This window comes from Leucoraja erinacea, chromosome 5 (assembly GCF_028641065.1).
Source record: "Leucoraja erinacea ecotype New England chromosome 5, Leri_hhj_1, whole genome shotgun sequence".
In the NCBI taxonomy this organism is placed as follows: domain Eukaryota; kingdom Metazoa; phylum Chordata; class Chondrichthyes; order Rajiformes; family Rajidae; genus Leucoraja; species Leucoraja erinaceus.
In genome coordinates this window covers 32,538,946-32,551,208 of record NC_073381.1, presented here as the reverse complement: position 1 = coordinate 32,551,208, position 12,263 = coordinate 32,538,946, and the positions used below count along the sequence as shown (strand labels likewise).

General features: G+C 39.4%; 1 protein-coding gene across 1 annotated transcript in view; it reads left to right on the top strand.

The window, feature by feature from the left end:
- The window catches only part of nbas (NBAS subunit of NRZ tethering complex), a 253,972-nt gene that overhangs the window by 144,691 nt on the left and 97,018 nt on the right, over window positions 1-12,263 (top strand). Inside the window, exons 39-41 of the mRNA XM_055635330.1 lie at window positions 2,149-2,225; window positions 6,935-7,072; window positions 11,958-12,187. Coding sequence (XP_055491305.1) covers window positions 2,149-2,225; window positions 6,935-7,072; window positions 11,958-12,187 — 445 coding nt within the window. The remainder of the gene's footprint in view (window positions 1-2,148; window positions 2,226-6,934; window positions 7,073-11,957; window positions 12,188-12,263) is intronic.

Sequence of the window (12,263 nt, the reverse complement as noted above, 5' to 3'; positions counted from 1 at the left end):
TGAGCAAGCGCTGGATTGGCGATCGCTTCGCTGAACACCTCCGCTAAGTCAGTGTTAACCAACCTGATCACCCGGTTGCTCAGCTCTTCAACTCCAACTCCCATTCCCAATCTGACCTTTCGGTCCTACGCCTCCTCCATTGCCAGAGTGCGGCCCAGCGCAAATTGGAGAAACAACGCCTCATATTTCGCTTGGGTAGTTTGCACCTCAGTGGTATGAACGGTGACTTCTCTAATTTTAGATAGCCCTTGCTTTCTCCCTCTTCCCAGTTCTCCCACAAGTTCTACCATCTCCGCCTACTACTTCCTTTCTCTTTCCGCCCCCCCCTCTCTACATCAGTCTGAAGAAGGGTCTCGACCCGAAACATTGCCTATTCCTTCTTTCCATAGATGCTGCCTTTCTCCAGCATTTTTTTGTCTACCATCTGCACTTCTTTCTTAAAAATTAAACTTAATTTGGTGCCAATCAATTTTAAAGTTAGAAAAAAAAGGTTAAAAATGCATAATATCCTTGTAACTATAAAATTCTGATCTTGGATGTGTGGGTGTATTTACTTGTTTGTGTTTGATCACATCTACTCAAAGAAACAAATCGCTAACGGGAAATATTTTACGTATTCCGGGAGACATTTACCCTCTGGAGTCAAAAATCAGCTTACCTGAAAATGTCCTGGTTGGACAGGCTAGATGCAGGAAGATTGTTCCCGATGTTGAGGAAGTCCAGAACAAGGGGTCACAGTTTAAGGATAAGGGGGAAATCTTTTTGGACCGAGAGGAGGAAAACTTTTTTCACACATAGAGTGGTGAATCTCTGGAATTCTCTCCCGCAGAAGGTAGTTGAGGCCAGTTCATTGGCTATATTTAAGAGGGAGTTAGATGTGGCCCTTGTGGCTAAAGGGATCAGGGTGTATGGAGAGAAGGCAGGTACAGGATACTGAGTTGGATGATCAGCCATGATCATATTGAATGGCCTACTCCTGCACCTACTTTCTATGTTTCTATGTCCTGCTTTATTTCTTGAGTAATTAATAAAATTGTTCACAAATCCGATCCAACTTTCTATTCAAAACACCTTTTTTTTGTTTTGTTTCGCTGATGACGTGACAATGAATCACCTCCCACCCCTCCCTACTCCCTCCTTTGTTCGAAAGTCGCCCCATCGACTGAACACTGAAGATCATAGCGGAAGACTGCGACAGGCGCTGCGAGTGAAGAACGAGCCGTCGGGCCCTGTATTAGAGCTGTCGGGTCCATCTCGGCTCCCGTCCGTCGTTACCGAAAAGCATTTGAAATAACGCTGTCTTCTTGCTCATGCTGCGAGTGACGTCACCCCCCCCCCCCCCCCCCCCCCCCCCCCTTCAAACTCTACCCCCCTCCCTCTCTGCCTCCCTCACGCTTCCCTCTCTGCCTCCTGTGGGGCGACGGGTAGGGGACGGGTGCGTTTTGCAGCCGGGAATGCGGGATTATTGTGTTCGGGAACCAGACCTCCCCTGTGACGACGCCCCACCCCTCAAACTCAACCCCCCTACCCTCTCTGCCCCCCCTGCTCCCCACTCTGCCCTCCTCACGCTCCCTCTCTGTGCCTCTGTGTCACTCTGTGTGCCCCTGTGTCCCTCCCTGTGCCTGTGTCCCTCCCTGTGCCTGTGTCCCTCCGTCCCTCATTCTCTCTACCCCCTCCCTCTCTAGCCGTGCCTGCGAGTTGGGGGCTATACATGGATAGGGCAGGGGATGGGGTAAAAGGAGTGAATGAATAATATTAATATAATATCAATGGGGGTGGTTAATGTGTGTGGGGGGGGGTGGTTTGTGTGGGTGTGTGTGGGTTGGTTAGTGTGTGTCTGACGCCGCAGTATGCCCCCTCCCCCTGCAACCGCACGTTGAGGGGGGGGACCCAACGGGTCCTACTTGGTCTAGTTCACTATAAAATTAACTTTACTGTGAGAAAGCTGTTCATTTAGAACAATTATACAGTATGAAATAGTTGAAATACAAGTTTACTTTGAGTTTTCATTGTTGAAGTACTGAGGGTAAGTAGAGTTCTTAAATAGTAAATGCTGGAGCAGAAATGTAAATATAGAAATTGAGGACCTTTTTCTCAGATTATTTCTTCTTGAAAGTGTTTAATCCTGCATTCTTATTTTTTTTACAGTTCTTTTACAACTAGCCAGTGATGCATTACCAAAGGACATGACCCTAGCTCTCGCGTATCTTCTGGCCTTGCCTCAGGTAGGGTACTGAATGTTTTAGTTTTAGTTGGAAACATGGCATGCAATTTTAAATGAATATTCCAGAATAAAGTTCAGCTGCAAGAATAACTTGCTATTCTGCAATATCCTTGAGGGGTTCAGGGGGAAAACTAATTATTTCCCAAATTGAACATTTTCTCCAACTCTGTGGCAAATATCCTTCCTGATCAGCATCTGTGTAGCATTTGCTTTTACCAAATTACCCACGTTGGTATATTTTGTTGGATTGCATCCATTATAAAATAATTCATTATACAAAGGTCATATGCAACGGTTTGGCCTAATGAACTATTTTTTTTTTTACTCCAGCTGAGGGAAATGGTACAGATTTTTTTTCACCCTTTCTATTTATAGTAACTTAAACATAATAAAAAGTAATCGAAGTCCTTAAAAACTGTTACTAATAACCAAAATTCAACTGAATCTCACACATAATTAATAGGGCAGATGACCAAGAGCTTGCAAAGAGTTTAATGCTTTAATGAAGCATCTTGAAAGAGGCAATAGAGATTTTGGAAGGAAATTCTAAATATTTGGGGTTTGGCCACTGAAGATAGAAATAGTTGGGGTGATGAAGCTGTTGGAATTTGATGAGTTGAAAAGTTTGTGGCACTGAGACAGACTGCAGAGGCAAGGCAAGGTGAAGTTGTGAAGGGATTTGCAAACTAGGATGACATTTTATTTGATTATTTAACAGAGGACCAATGAGAAGATTGGGTCTTTACCACCTTTTTGCTTTCACCCCCTTCCCTTGATTTTACTTTCAACTTCATCAAGGTCCACTTTCAACAGATCATTCTTCATTGACTATAGTACCGCTGGTGCTTCACAGTGCCAGGAACACGGTTTTTATCCTGACATATGGTGTTGTCTGTGTGGAGTTTGCACATTCTCCCTGTGACGGCCTCGCCTTCCTGCAGGTGCTGTTTCCTTCCACGTTACAAAAACGTGCAGGTTTGTAAGTTAATTGGCCTCTAAATTTTCCCTAATGTGTAGGGAATGGATGCAGAAGTGAAATAACATGGAAATAATATTAATGGGTGATCCATCATCAGTGTCAACTTGGTGGGCCAAAGGGTCTGCTTAAATGCTGTATCTTTCAAACATTTCAAATAATCCTCCACCTCCTGCAAGATTCCACATAAAATATTTTCTCCCCTCTGCTTTTAGCATTGCAAAGGGAAGTGCAACACATACTCTTACCTTTTTCCAATCTAGCCATTCAAGGACCCACACAGCTCTTCCAAGTGAAACATCAATTCATTTCCACTTCCAATTTATTATTCTGCTCATAATGTAGTCTCAAGGTTGGAGAAGCCCACACTTAGATTGGATGGCTGAACAAAGGTGTACTTTCAAGCAATCTGAAAGTTTCCTATCACTTTTATCCTTCATCACACTTCTGTCTTCTCGAACATGATCCTCCTTAATTGCTCCAACACTGCCCAACGTAAGCACAAGGAACGTTATCTCCTCCTTTTCTATCTGTTGATATGTTGTAACCTTTGGGACTTAATCATACCACTATGTGGTTGTACCTTTTTGTTTCTTTTTTTTTCTCCAGCTGCTGATTTAAAAATTGTTGTTATTTTGACAACTTCAACTCCCTTTTCACACATTTTGCCTTAGTTCTCTCCACGCTCCACTCTCCACTCTCCCCTTCTCCAACTTAAAACATGTTTCCTCCCCAGTCCTGTTCTTGAACAAGACAAGGTGATGCTGCTTGACTTGCTTAATATTTTCAGAAACTTCTGTTTTAGTTTTGAATTTCCAGTACCCACAGGTTTTGCTCCACACCAAGAATAATTTGGACCTTCCACTCAGATATTATTTGGAATATTAAACCTCGTAATGGAGATTATTTTTGCTGAATTCGTTCTGAGATGACCAGTGCTCCAGCTAGGAACAGGAGAAGCTTTTGCTAGGAGCCATTCAGCAAATATGAGATTACAACCCTGTTTCTGCAAAAATAAATTATATCATCAGATCTAGAATTGGCCTTGTTGAACTTGTGACTTTTGTTTCCGAATAAACTAATTGGAACATCTAAAAGGAAAACAAAATGGAGAACCTGGAAATCAGACAAAAAAAAACAGAAGATGCTTGAAATATTTATTTCGTTAGGCAGCATTTGTGGAAAACTAAACAGTTAATGCTCTGGCCCTTGACTGTAATTGGAACAAATTATAATCATGGACTGACTGCAAGTTTTTGCCCTTATTCATCTTGCATAACTCAGATCATAATTTAGTGATGCTTCTTTGAATTATATGATTCCAGCTCTATTAAGCTCATGCAAACTAAATTGCTTCAAACTGGGAACTAATTGTATGGCTTTCATCCACATCCTTTCCATATCTTTAATGTTGCCAGACGTGAGGAACCAAGTTGTGATCTTGTATAATACAAGGGCAAAGTAGTATGTTTATTATTCTTGAAATCATGTATAATTACATTGCATTAGCTGCACATCTGTCATTGGGAAAATGTTGGAAGCTCTGTTATGGAAGGCAATTAGATCAATTCGGAGGAATCGGGCAAACTCAACATCATTTTGTGAAAAGGAAGTCATGTTTAACCAATTTATTGGAGTACAATGTTAATAATGGAGAGTCCATGGATGTCCTGCATAATATGACATAAGAGTTCAAAGTTATATGGATAGGTTAAGAGAGTGGGTAATGTGGTTAAATATGAATTTGTTCTTTTGAGGAAGAAAAATAAACATTTATCTAAATGATAAAAGATTGCAGTCTGATGCAGAGGTCTCCGGGTGCCCTAGTGCATGATTCAAAAAAGGCAACAGTGCACATTCTGTAGATAACTAGGAAAACTAACAGGATGTTACTCTTTATTCCGAGAGGAATTGAATATAAAATCGGGAGGTTTTGCTTCAAATGTGTATATAAATGATGAAACTACATGTGTATAGTATTTTATTGTGTAAGAAAGGAGGTAAATCCACTGGATGCTATTCAATGGACAAGTTACTAAGCTAATACATAGAATTGTTGGATTGCCTGAAAAGGAACGATTGGAAAAGATGGGTTTGTATCTGCTGGAGTTTGAGGTGAAAATAGATTTGGATGATATTTAAAGAGTGTTTGTTTAATATGGGAAACCTACAACTCAAGGTTAAAAATGAGGGGTCACCCATTTAAAGATGAGACAAGATCTACTAGCTTTTCTCCCTCTCACTGAGGGTAGAGCCTTTGGAAATTAAATTCCTCAATTGGGTTATAAGGAAGGATGTTTAAAGTCGAAGTCAATTAATTTTTGATAAACCAATGAGTAAAAGGTTACTGGGATAAACAGAAATGAGAATTTGAAGTTGCAGACCAATCAGCCATGATCCTGTTTTGAAGAAGGGTCTCAACCCAAAACACTCTCTCTTTCTCCAGCTTACTTGTAATTATGTGTGTGATTTTAAGTATGTGCTGCCATGTTACTTCTTTCAGGAATCATGAACATACTAGGTGTCCCACTTCTTCACAAAATATTGCCTCTGTAAGCTGTACATCTGAGTATTGCTAATGTCATTTTTGAATTGCATCAGGACTGAGTTAGCAAAATTGTAATCTGGTTAGCTTGTTTGTGTTATTTTGTGTCACCTAACAGTATGTTCACTAATGTGCTGCAAATGCATTATTTTGTCAGCCAGGGAGCCTTTTAAAATCCAGTGTTCTCAGCAGAGCGTTGCCCACATAATTCTGTGTTCATCTATTTGGGTAATCTCAGACTTTTTTTTCTTTCACAAACCAACATAATAGCGCATAAAGCCAATCTGTCTCTCCGGCAGCATGGCCACCAAGCATAATTGACAGGATATTTCGGTTTATTTATTAGGTACGTGTTAGATCAGAAGTTAAGTAAATAATCTAAAATAGTGTTGATGTGTACACAAAGAACCAATACTGTAGAAGTCTAGTTTTCCCTGCAAAACATTGGAAATCAAGTTGTTCTGCTTCCTCACCTTCATCTGAAAATGGGTTATTGCTCTGGTAATTCAATTTAAACATATTGCTTCTTGAGCTGGAGTATAAATGTTCTCTGAATTTCAACACATTTGACCTGCCGCAATGTTCTGGCCCTGCTTGCCCCCTTCTGATTCTAATGTAATAATTATAAACTAAAGATAATAGCATTAAAATATAGGCAATACGTAAAACTTGGTGAACACTTTTACAGAAATGGTCATTTTCACCTGATGCTAAAGACAATTTTCAAGCAGTTTAATGGTCATCTTCCATTCACAATAGGGACTACATTCCATTATGTGAGTGATTAACTTGTTGTGTTTAACCAATATACTGGACTGCCATTAATTTCAGGAACACATGCAATTTAGTTGTTTGATAAATTGGTTATAAAATGACATAATTTGAAAGATTGTTATTAGAATGTATATTCACAAAGTGCGTGTGAGTCTGAAGGGTCTCGACCCGAAACGTCACCTATTCCTTCGCTCCTTAGATGCTGTCTCGCCCGCTGAGTTTCTCCAGCATTTTTATTTACCTTCACATAGTGTATATTTTGCAATGTACTATTATTTCATTTGCAGATATCAAAAAATAATTTCTGTACTTTTGAAAACTGTTCCTATTAGATTTTTGTGACCTGCTGTAAGTGGCTTAACTTGTGAGTGTTCTTTTTCCCACTTTAATTGCTACCTCTGTTAATTTCCAATAGATCGTGGATGCTAAGAAGTGCTTTGAGAAGCAACCTCATTCTGCTTTGTCTCTCCAGTTTGCTGGCTACTATTACGCTTTGCAGATCTATGTCCGTTTAAGTCCATGTTTTAAGGACAAGTGTCGTCCAGTATACAAGGTTTGGTTTTCTATGTAACTTGCAGTGGTTTTAAGAGGTGTTATTGTATAATTGGAATATTGTTTGTTGTAGGCAAAGGTGAGAGAGATTACATTCCAACTGGGGACATCCTGGAAATATAAGAAAGACAAGTAATTAACTAAATCAGTGAGGATGCAAAAGGATATATAAGGATATCCAAAATATGTATTTCTGATTAGAACATTGAATTTCCTGTTTATTGCCCCATGTTGAATTAATATTAATTTGATCTGCTCTAAATATTGGTGTTTTGATAGCTGATGCAAAGGTAGAATTATTGAGCATTTTGTGTAAAAGATTTATTTGCTGTTACAATCTCCAAAAGTTTCTATTTTTATCTGAGTTGTTAAACAGAGCCTTTTAAATCTCATTTTAACCATATCAATATCTGTTAGTTTGGACTTTTCCATATCAATCAATTGTACCGAGATTTCCAGAAGATTTTGTTAAACACCCTAACAGACTCAGTGTTCAGAAATAATTATTCAAATGATTAAAATTCATTGTCTTAAACCACCAAGTAATGTGCAGGTAACCATGGAAAATTTCCAAGTTTGGGGGAGGGGTGGCAGGGCGAGAGGCCTTCATTTCAAATTGATCCCTGGAATTTACTGTTAGACACAGTAGGTGGTTCTTTCTCTGGGTGAGCTACCAAATCTCATATTTATCAAGGCTCAATCAATTATTTGATGGAGAAATTACATTTTTTACATTGTTTTTTAAGCGGAGTGTTTTAAAATAAGAGGGCATAAGCTTATCAGAATCAGAATCACACTTTATTCGCCAACTATGTTTTGCAACATATGAGGAATTTCATTGGCTAGGTCAGTCATACAATTAAAAGTAACAGATCACTTCAAAAACACATTTTAACATGAACATCTACCACAGTGACTCCTACACATTCCCACTGTGATGGAAGGTGAAATAAAGTTCAAGTCCTTCCCTTACTTTTTCCTCAGTCATGGGCCTCGAGCCCTCGTATATGAGATGATCTCGACTCCCATAGCCGGTGGCGTTTGGGCCCTCCGCATCGAGGCGATCTGGTCCTGCATCGGGAGGATCATCAACTCCCCCGCGCTGGACGATCGAACCTTGTGTCGGGGCTGGTGAACCTTCCACGACGTTGGAGCTCCCAACTCGGCCTCACCCGAGACTGCGAGCCCTTGATGTTCATTCCGCGGTGGGAGCAATCTCAGGCAAGGGATCAGCTCCGATATTAAGTCCGTGCCCCGCGGTAGGGCTCCAAGTCAGTCCGAGGAGGCTTCCAGCTCCATCGCTGGAAGGTCACAGAGCCCAGAGAATGTGATCCGAAAATTGATCACATCTCTGGGAAGGTAAGAACCTGAAAGAAAAGTTTCCCCCGATCACCTCCCCCCTCCCCCCACATAAAACAAACCGAAGAACATTAAAACCAAACTTTTAACAAACTAAAAAATAGCAAAAAGAATACAATAACGAACAGACCGCCGGCAGGGCAGCCATCTCCCCAGCACCCCGAGCGACGAGGGCTTTAAGAGGCACCTCAGTAGCAACTTTTTCACTCAACGAGTAACCTGTTTATGTCAGAGGAAGCTCTAGAAGTGAATACAGTTATGATGTTTGAAAGACATTATGCCAACCTGTTCAGCATGGATGAGGTGGGCCAAAGAGCCTGTTTCCATGTTGCATAATTTTATGACTCCAAGTAGATATTGTTTTTCAGTATAGATGGTCTGGAAATATTTTGTACTGATGTGTAAGCATCCTATTCATTTCAAATAAAATACATTGAAGAATGGAAAATAGGAATGGGCTGTTTGGCCCTTCAAGCCTGTTCTGTCCTTACATATGATCGTGGTTTTCATTCAAATTTGGTAACTTACTCCTGCGTTTTCCCAACTTCCTTAATCCTTTACCTCTAGTAAGTGTAACTAAGAATTCCCTTTTAAATATATTTAATGATTTGACATCAACTGCTTCATGTGGTAGAGAATTCCAAAGGTTCACCACTGTCTCAGCAAAGGTTCATCTCATCATCTCAATCCCACATTATTTGGTCCTTAACTCTTGACTGGAAATCGTGCTCCTGTTCTCCTCTGCCTTCAGGCACATCCTTCCTGCATCCAGTGTGTTTAGTGATGTTGCAATTTAATGCATTCCTATGAGATCCCTTCTTATTCTTATAAACTCTGGCGAAAATAAATCTAATCGTCTCAACTCTTTTGTGTCAGTATTGTGTTTCAGGAATCGGTCTGGTGAAGCTTTTATTTATCTCACTCATAGCAAGAATGTCTTTCTTCAGATGAAGTGACCAAAATTGTAAATACTCAAAGTGTGATCTTACCGTGTCCCAGTAAGATTGCAGCAAACTTCCATGCTTCTGTGCTTAATCAAGATACCATGTAATTCAACTTCACCTGCACTGACTTTTTGTGACTGATGCACAGAGGCTCTGGTCTCTTGCACATAGCCTCCTCAACTCCCATTTTCCTAATCTATCATCATTCTGTTAATAACCTCCCTAATTGTTTTTGCCACAAAGGGGATAACCTCCCATTTATCCACATTAAACTGCATCTTCATGCATTTCCCTGCTCCCTCAATCACACTGAACTTCTTTGCATCTTCTCAGAACTCACACTGATACCCGGCTATATGACATCTGCAAACTTGACTATATTGCATGTAATTTCCATATCAAATTATACATTATGATATCTGGGATCCTAGAAGTGATTTCATTCAGAAAATAAGATATTTCTACTCTTTACTTTCTTTGTGCTCACCAATTCACCATGTACTATGCCATGCATTTTAATTGTGCATGCCGATCACTTAACCATATAACCATATAACAATTACAGCACGGAAACAGGCCATCTCGACTCTTCTAGTCCGTGCTGAACACGTATTCTCCCCTAGTCCCATACACCTGCGCTCAGACCATAACCCTCCATACCTTTCCCGTCCATATAACTATCCAATTTATTTTTAAATGATAAAAACGAACCTGCCTCCACCACCTTCACTGGAAGCTCATTCCACACAGCCACCACTCTCTGAGTAAAGAATTCCCCCTCATGTTACCCCTAAACTTCTGTCCCTTAATTCTCAAGTCATGTCCCCTTGTTTGAATCTTCCCTACTCTCAGTGGGAAAAGCTTATCCACGTCAACTCTGTCTATCCCTCTCATAATTTTAAAGACCTCCATCAAGTCCCCCCCTTAACCTTCTGCGCTCCAAAGAATAAAGCCCTAACTTGTTCAACCTTTCTCTGTAACTTAGTTGCTGCAACCCAGGCGACATTCTAGTAAATCTCCTCTGTACTCTCTCTATTAAGTGGAACCTTATCTAAAATCTTCTGAAAGTCTAAATATTTAACATCCATTGCATCTATTCAGTTAAGAACCTATTCAAAAAAAATTCAAATTGATTTTTCAACCATGGTTGGCTTTGGTAAATGTGTGTTGATTTGTCTGATTCTATCACTGCTTTCTCAGTGTCCTGCTCTTACATTTATTGTAATGAATGCTAGCATTTCCGCCACTGTCCCCACTGATGGGCTCACCAGTTCACAGTTTTCTGTTTGTTTTTTTGTTATTTTAATATTTTTGTGTTACCTACCTACCAATCCATTGAAACGATTCCAGAGTCTGGGGAACTTTGGAAAGCAACTGGTAATCAGCCATTATTTAGTCATACATTCATACAGGTCCTTCAGCCCAATTTACCAACACCACCCAAAATGTCCCATCTACACTAGTCCCACTGGCCTGCATTTAAGCCCACTAAACCTGTCCTATCCATGTACCTATCTAATTGCTTCCTAAACATTGCAGTAGTTTATAATAATAATAATAATAATAATAATAAACTTTATTACGGACTCAAGGTCCAGACAAGGGGCAACATTACATTAAAAATGCATGGCGTATCAAATATCATAAAGTCATATAAAATCATGGTATATCACTTATAAAAACATCATAATTTATATATTTTTAAAAAAAACCACAATACTTAAGTTAAAAATCCAGATTAAAAGATGATCAATGTCCTACAACAAGACAACGATACCAGTGTCTCCACAGCTGGGATTCGTAGCATGTAGTGCTAACCCTTATGTTTGTCAAGGCCACAATAAGCACATTTTTAGAGTCATTTATCCTGCAAATGAATTTATACATGTGGTGTCTAAGGATAGCTTCTAAAATACTGACTCCTGCAGCCACAAATATATTACTGGCACTACACCATCTAGGTTGCCTTAGCAGTGTTCTCATGGCATTGTTATATACGTTTCTAGGGTTACTTCCTTAAATTGTGACTTTGTGATGCTGAAATGTTATAAGCAGTACACGTCATTAAAAATACAGAGCCCAGCATGCACTGTTTTGTTTATTTGGTTTAATGCCCATAACTCTGATAACAGCTTTGTATAATTATAATTTCCAGTTGTTCACCTTATGTTAATTTTTATTGTTAAGGACCAAAATCAAATACAGGTAGTAAATTTTGAATTTTTCCAGAATACTTTGGGCAAAATGATTTATTTTCAAGTCTTAACAATTCTTTTTTGCTTAGCATTTACCCTTGATTCTGATGTTGATAATTTTTAAACATAAAACATAGGGTACTTCTGTTGGATATACTGTAAGCCAGGCTACAATGATTTTGAAGATTGGCTATTGTCCAAAGTGCATGTAATGTTAATACAGGCCACCACAAAAGTAATCATACATGCAGACATTTTCCCTATAATATATTACACAATTTATGATTCTATTAGTCACTACTTTTTTAGTAAATTGTTGAAACAATGTCATGTTAGTGGGGATGATAATTATTTATAAACCTATATCAATGCATCTAAAATTTTGCAGGCCGATCCCAAAGAGGTGATCAAAATGGTCACGGAGCATGTGACTGAAAATGCAGACAACAGTTGGTCAGAAGAATTGCAGACATTGATTCATTATCTTAATTATTACAATGAATTATTAACTGATTTTATACAAGCTCAAACACTTCAAGGCCTTGGCAAAGGTGTGGATGTGCAGCGATTTGCAACAGATAGCCAGTATAAAAGGGAGACTATTCTTGGCTTAGCAGAGTAAGTATTGGATGGTAATGCTAAATTATTATTTTTGACTAAGTTGTGCAAGTAGGTTGGTGAAGTTAAACAACGT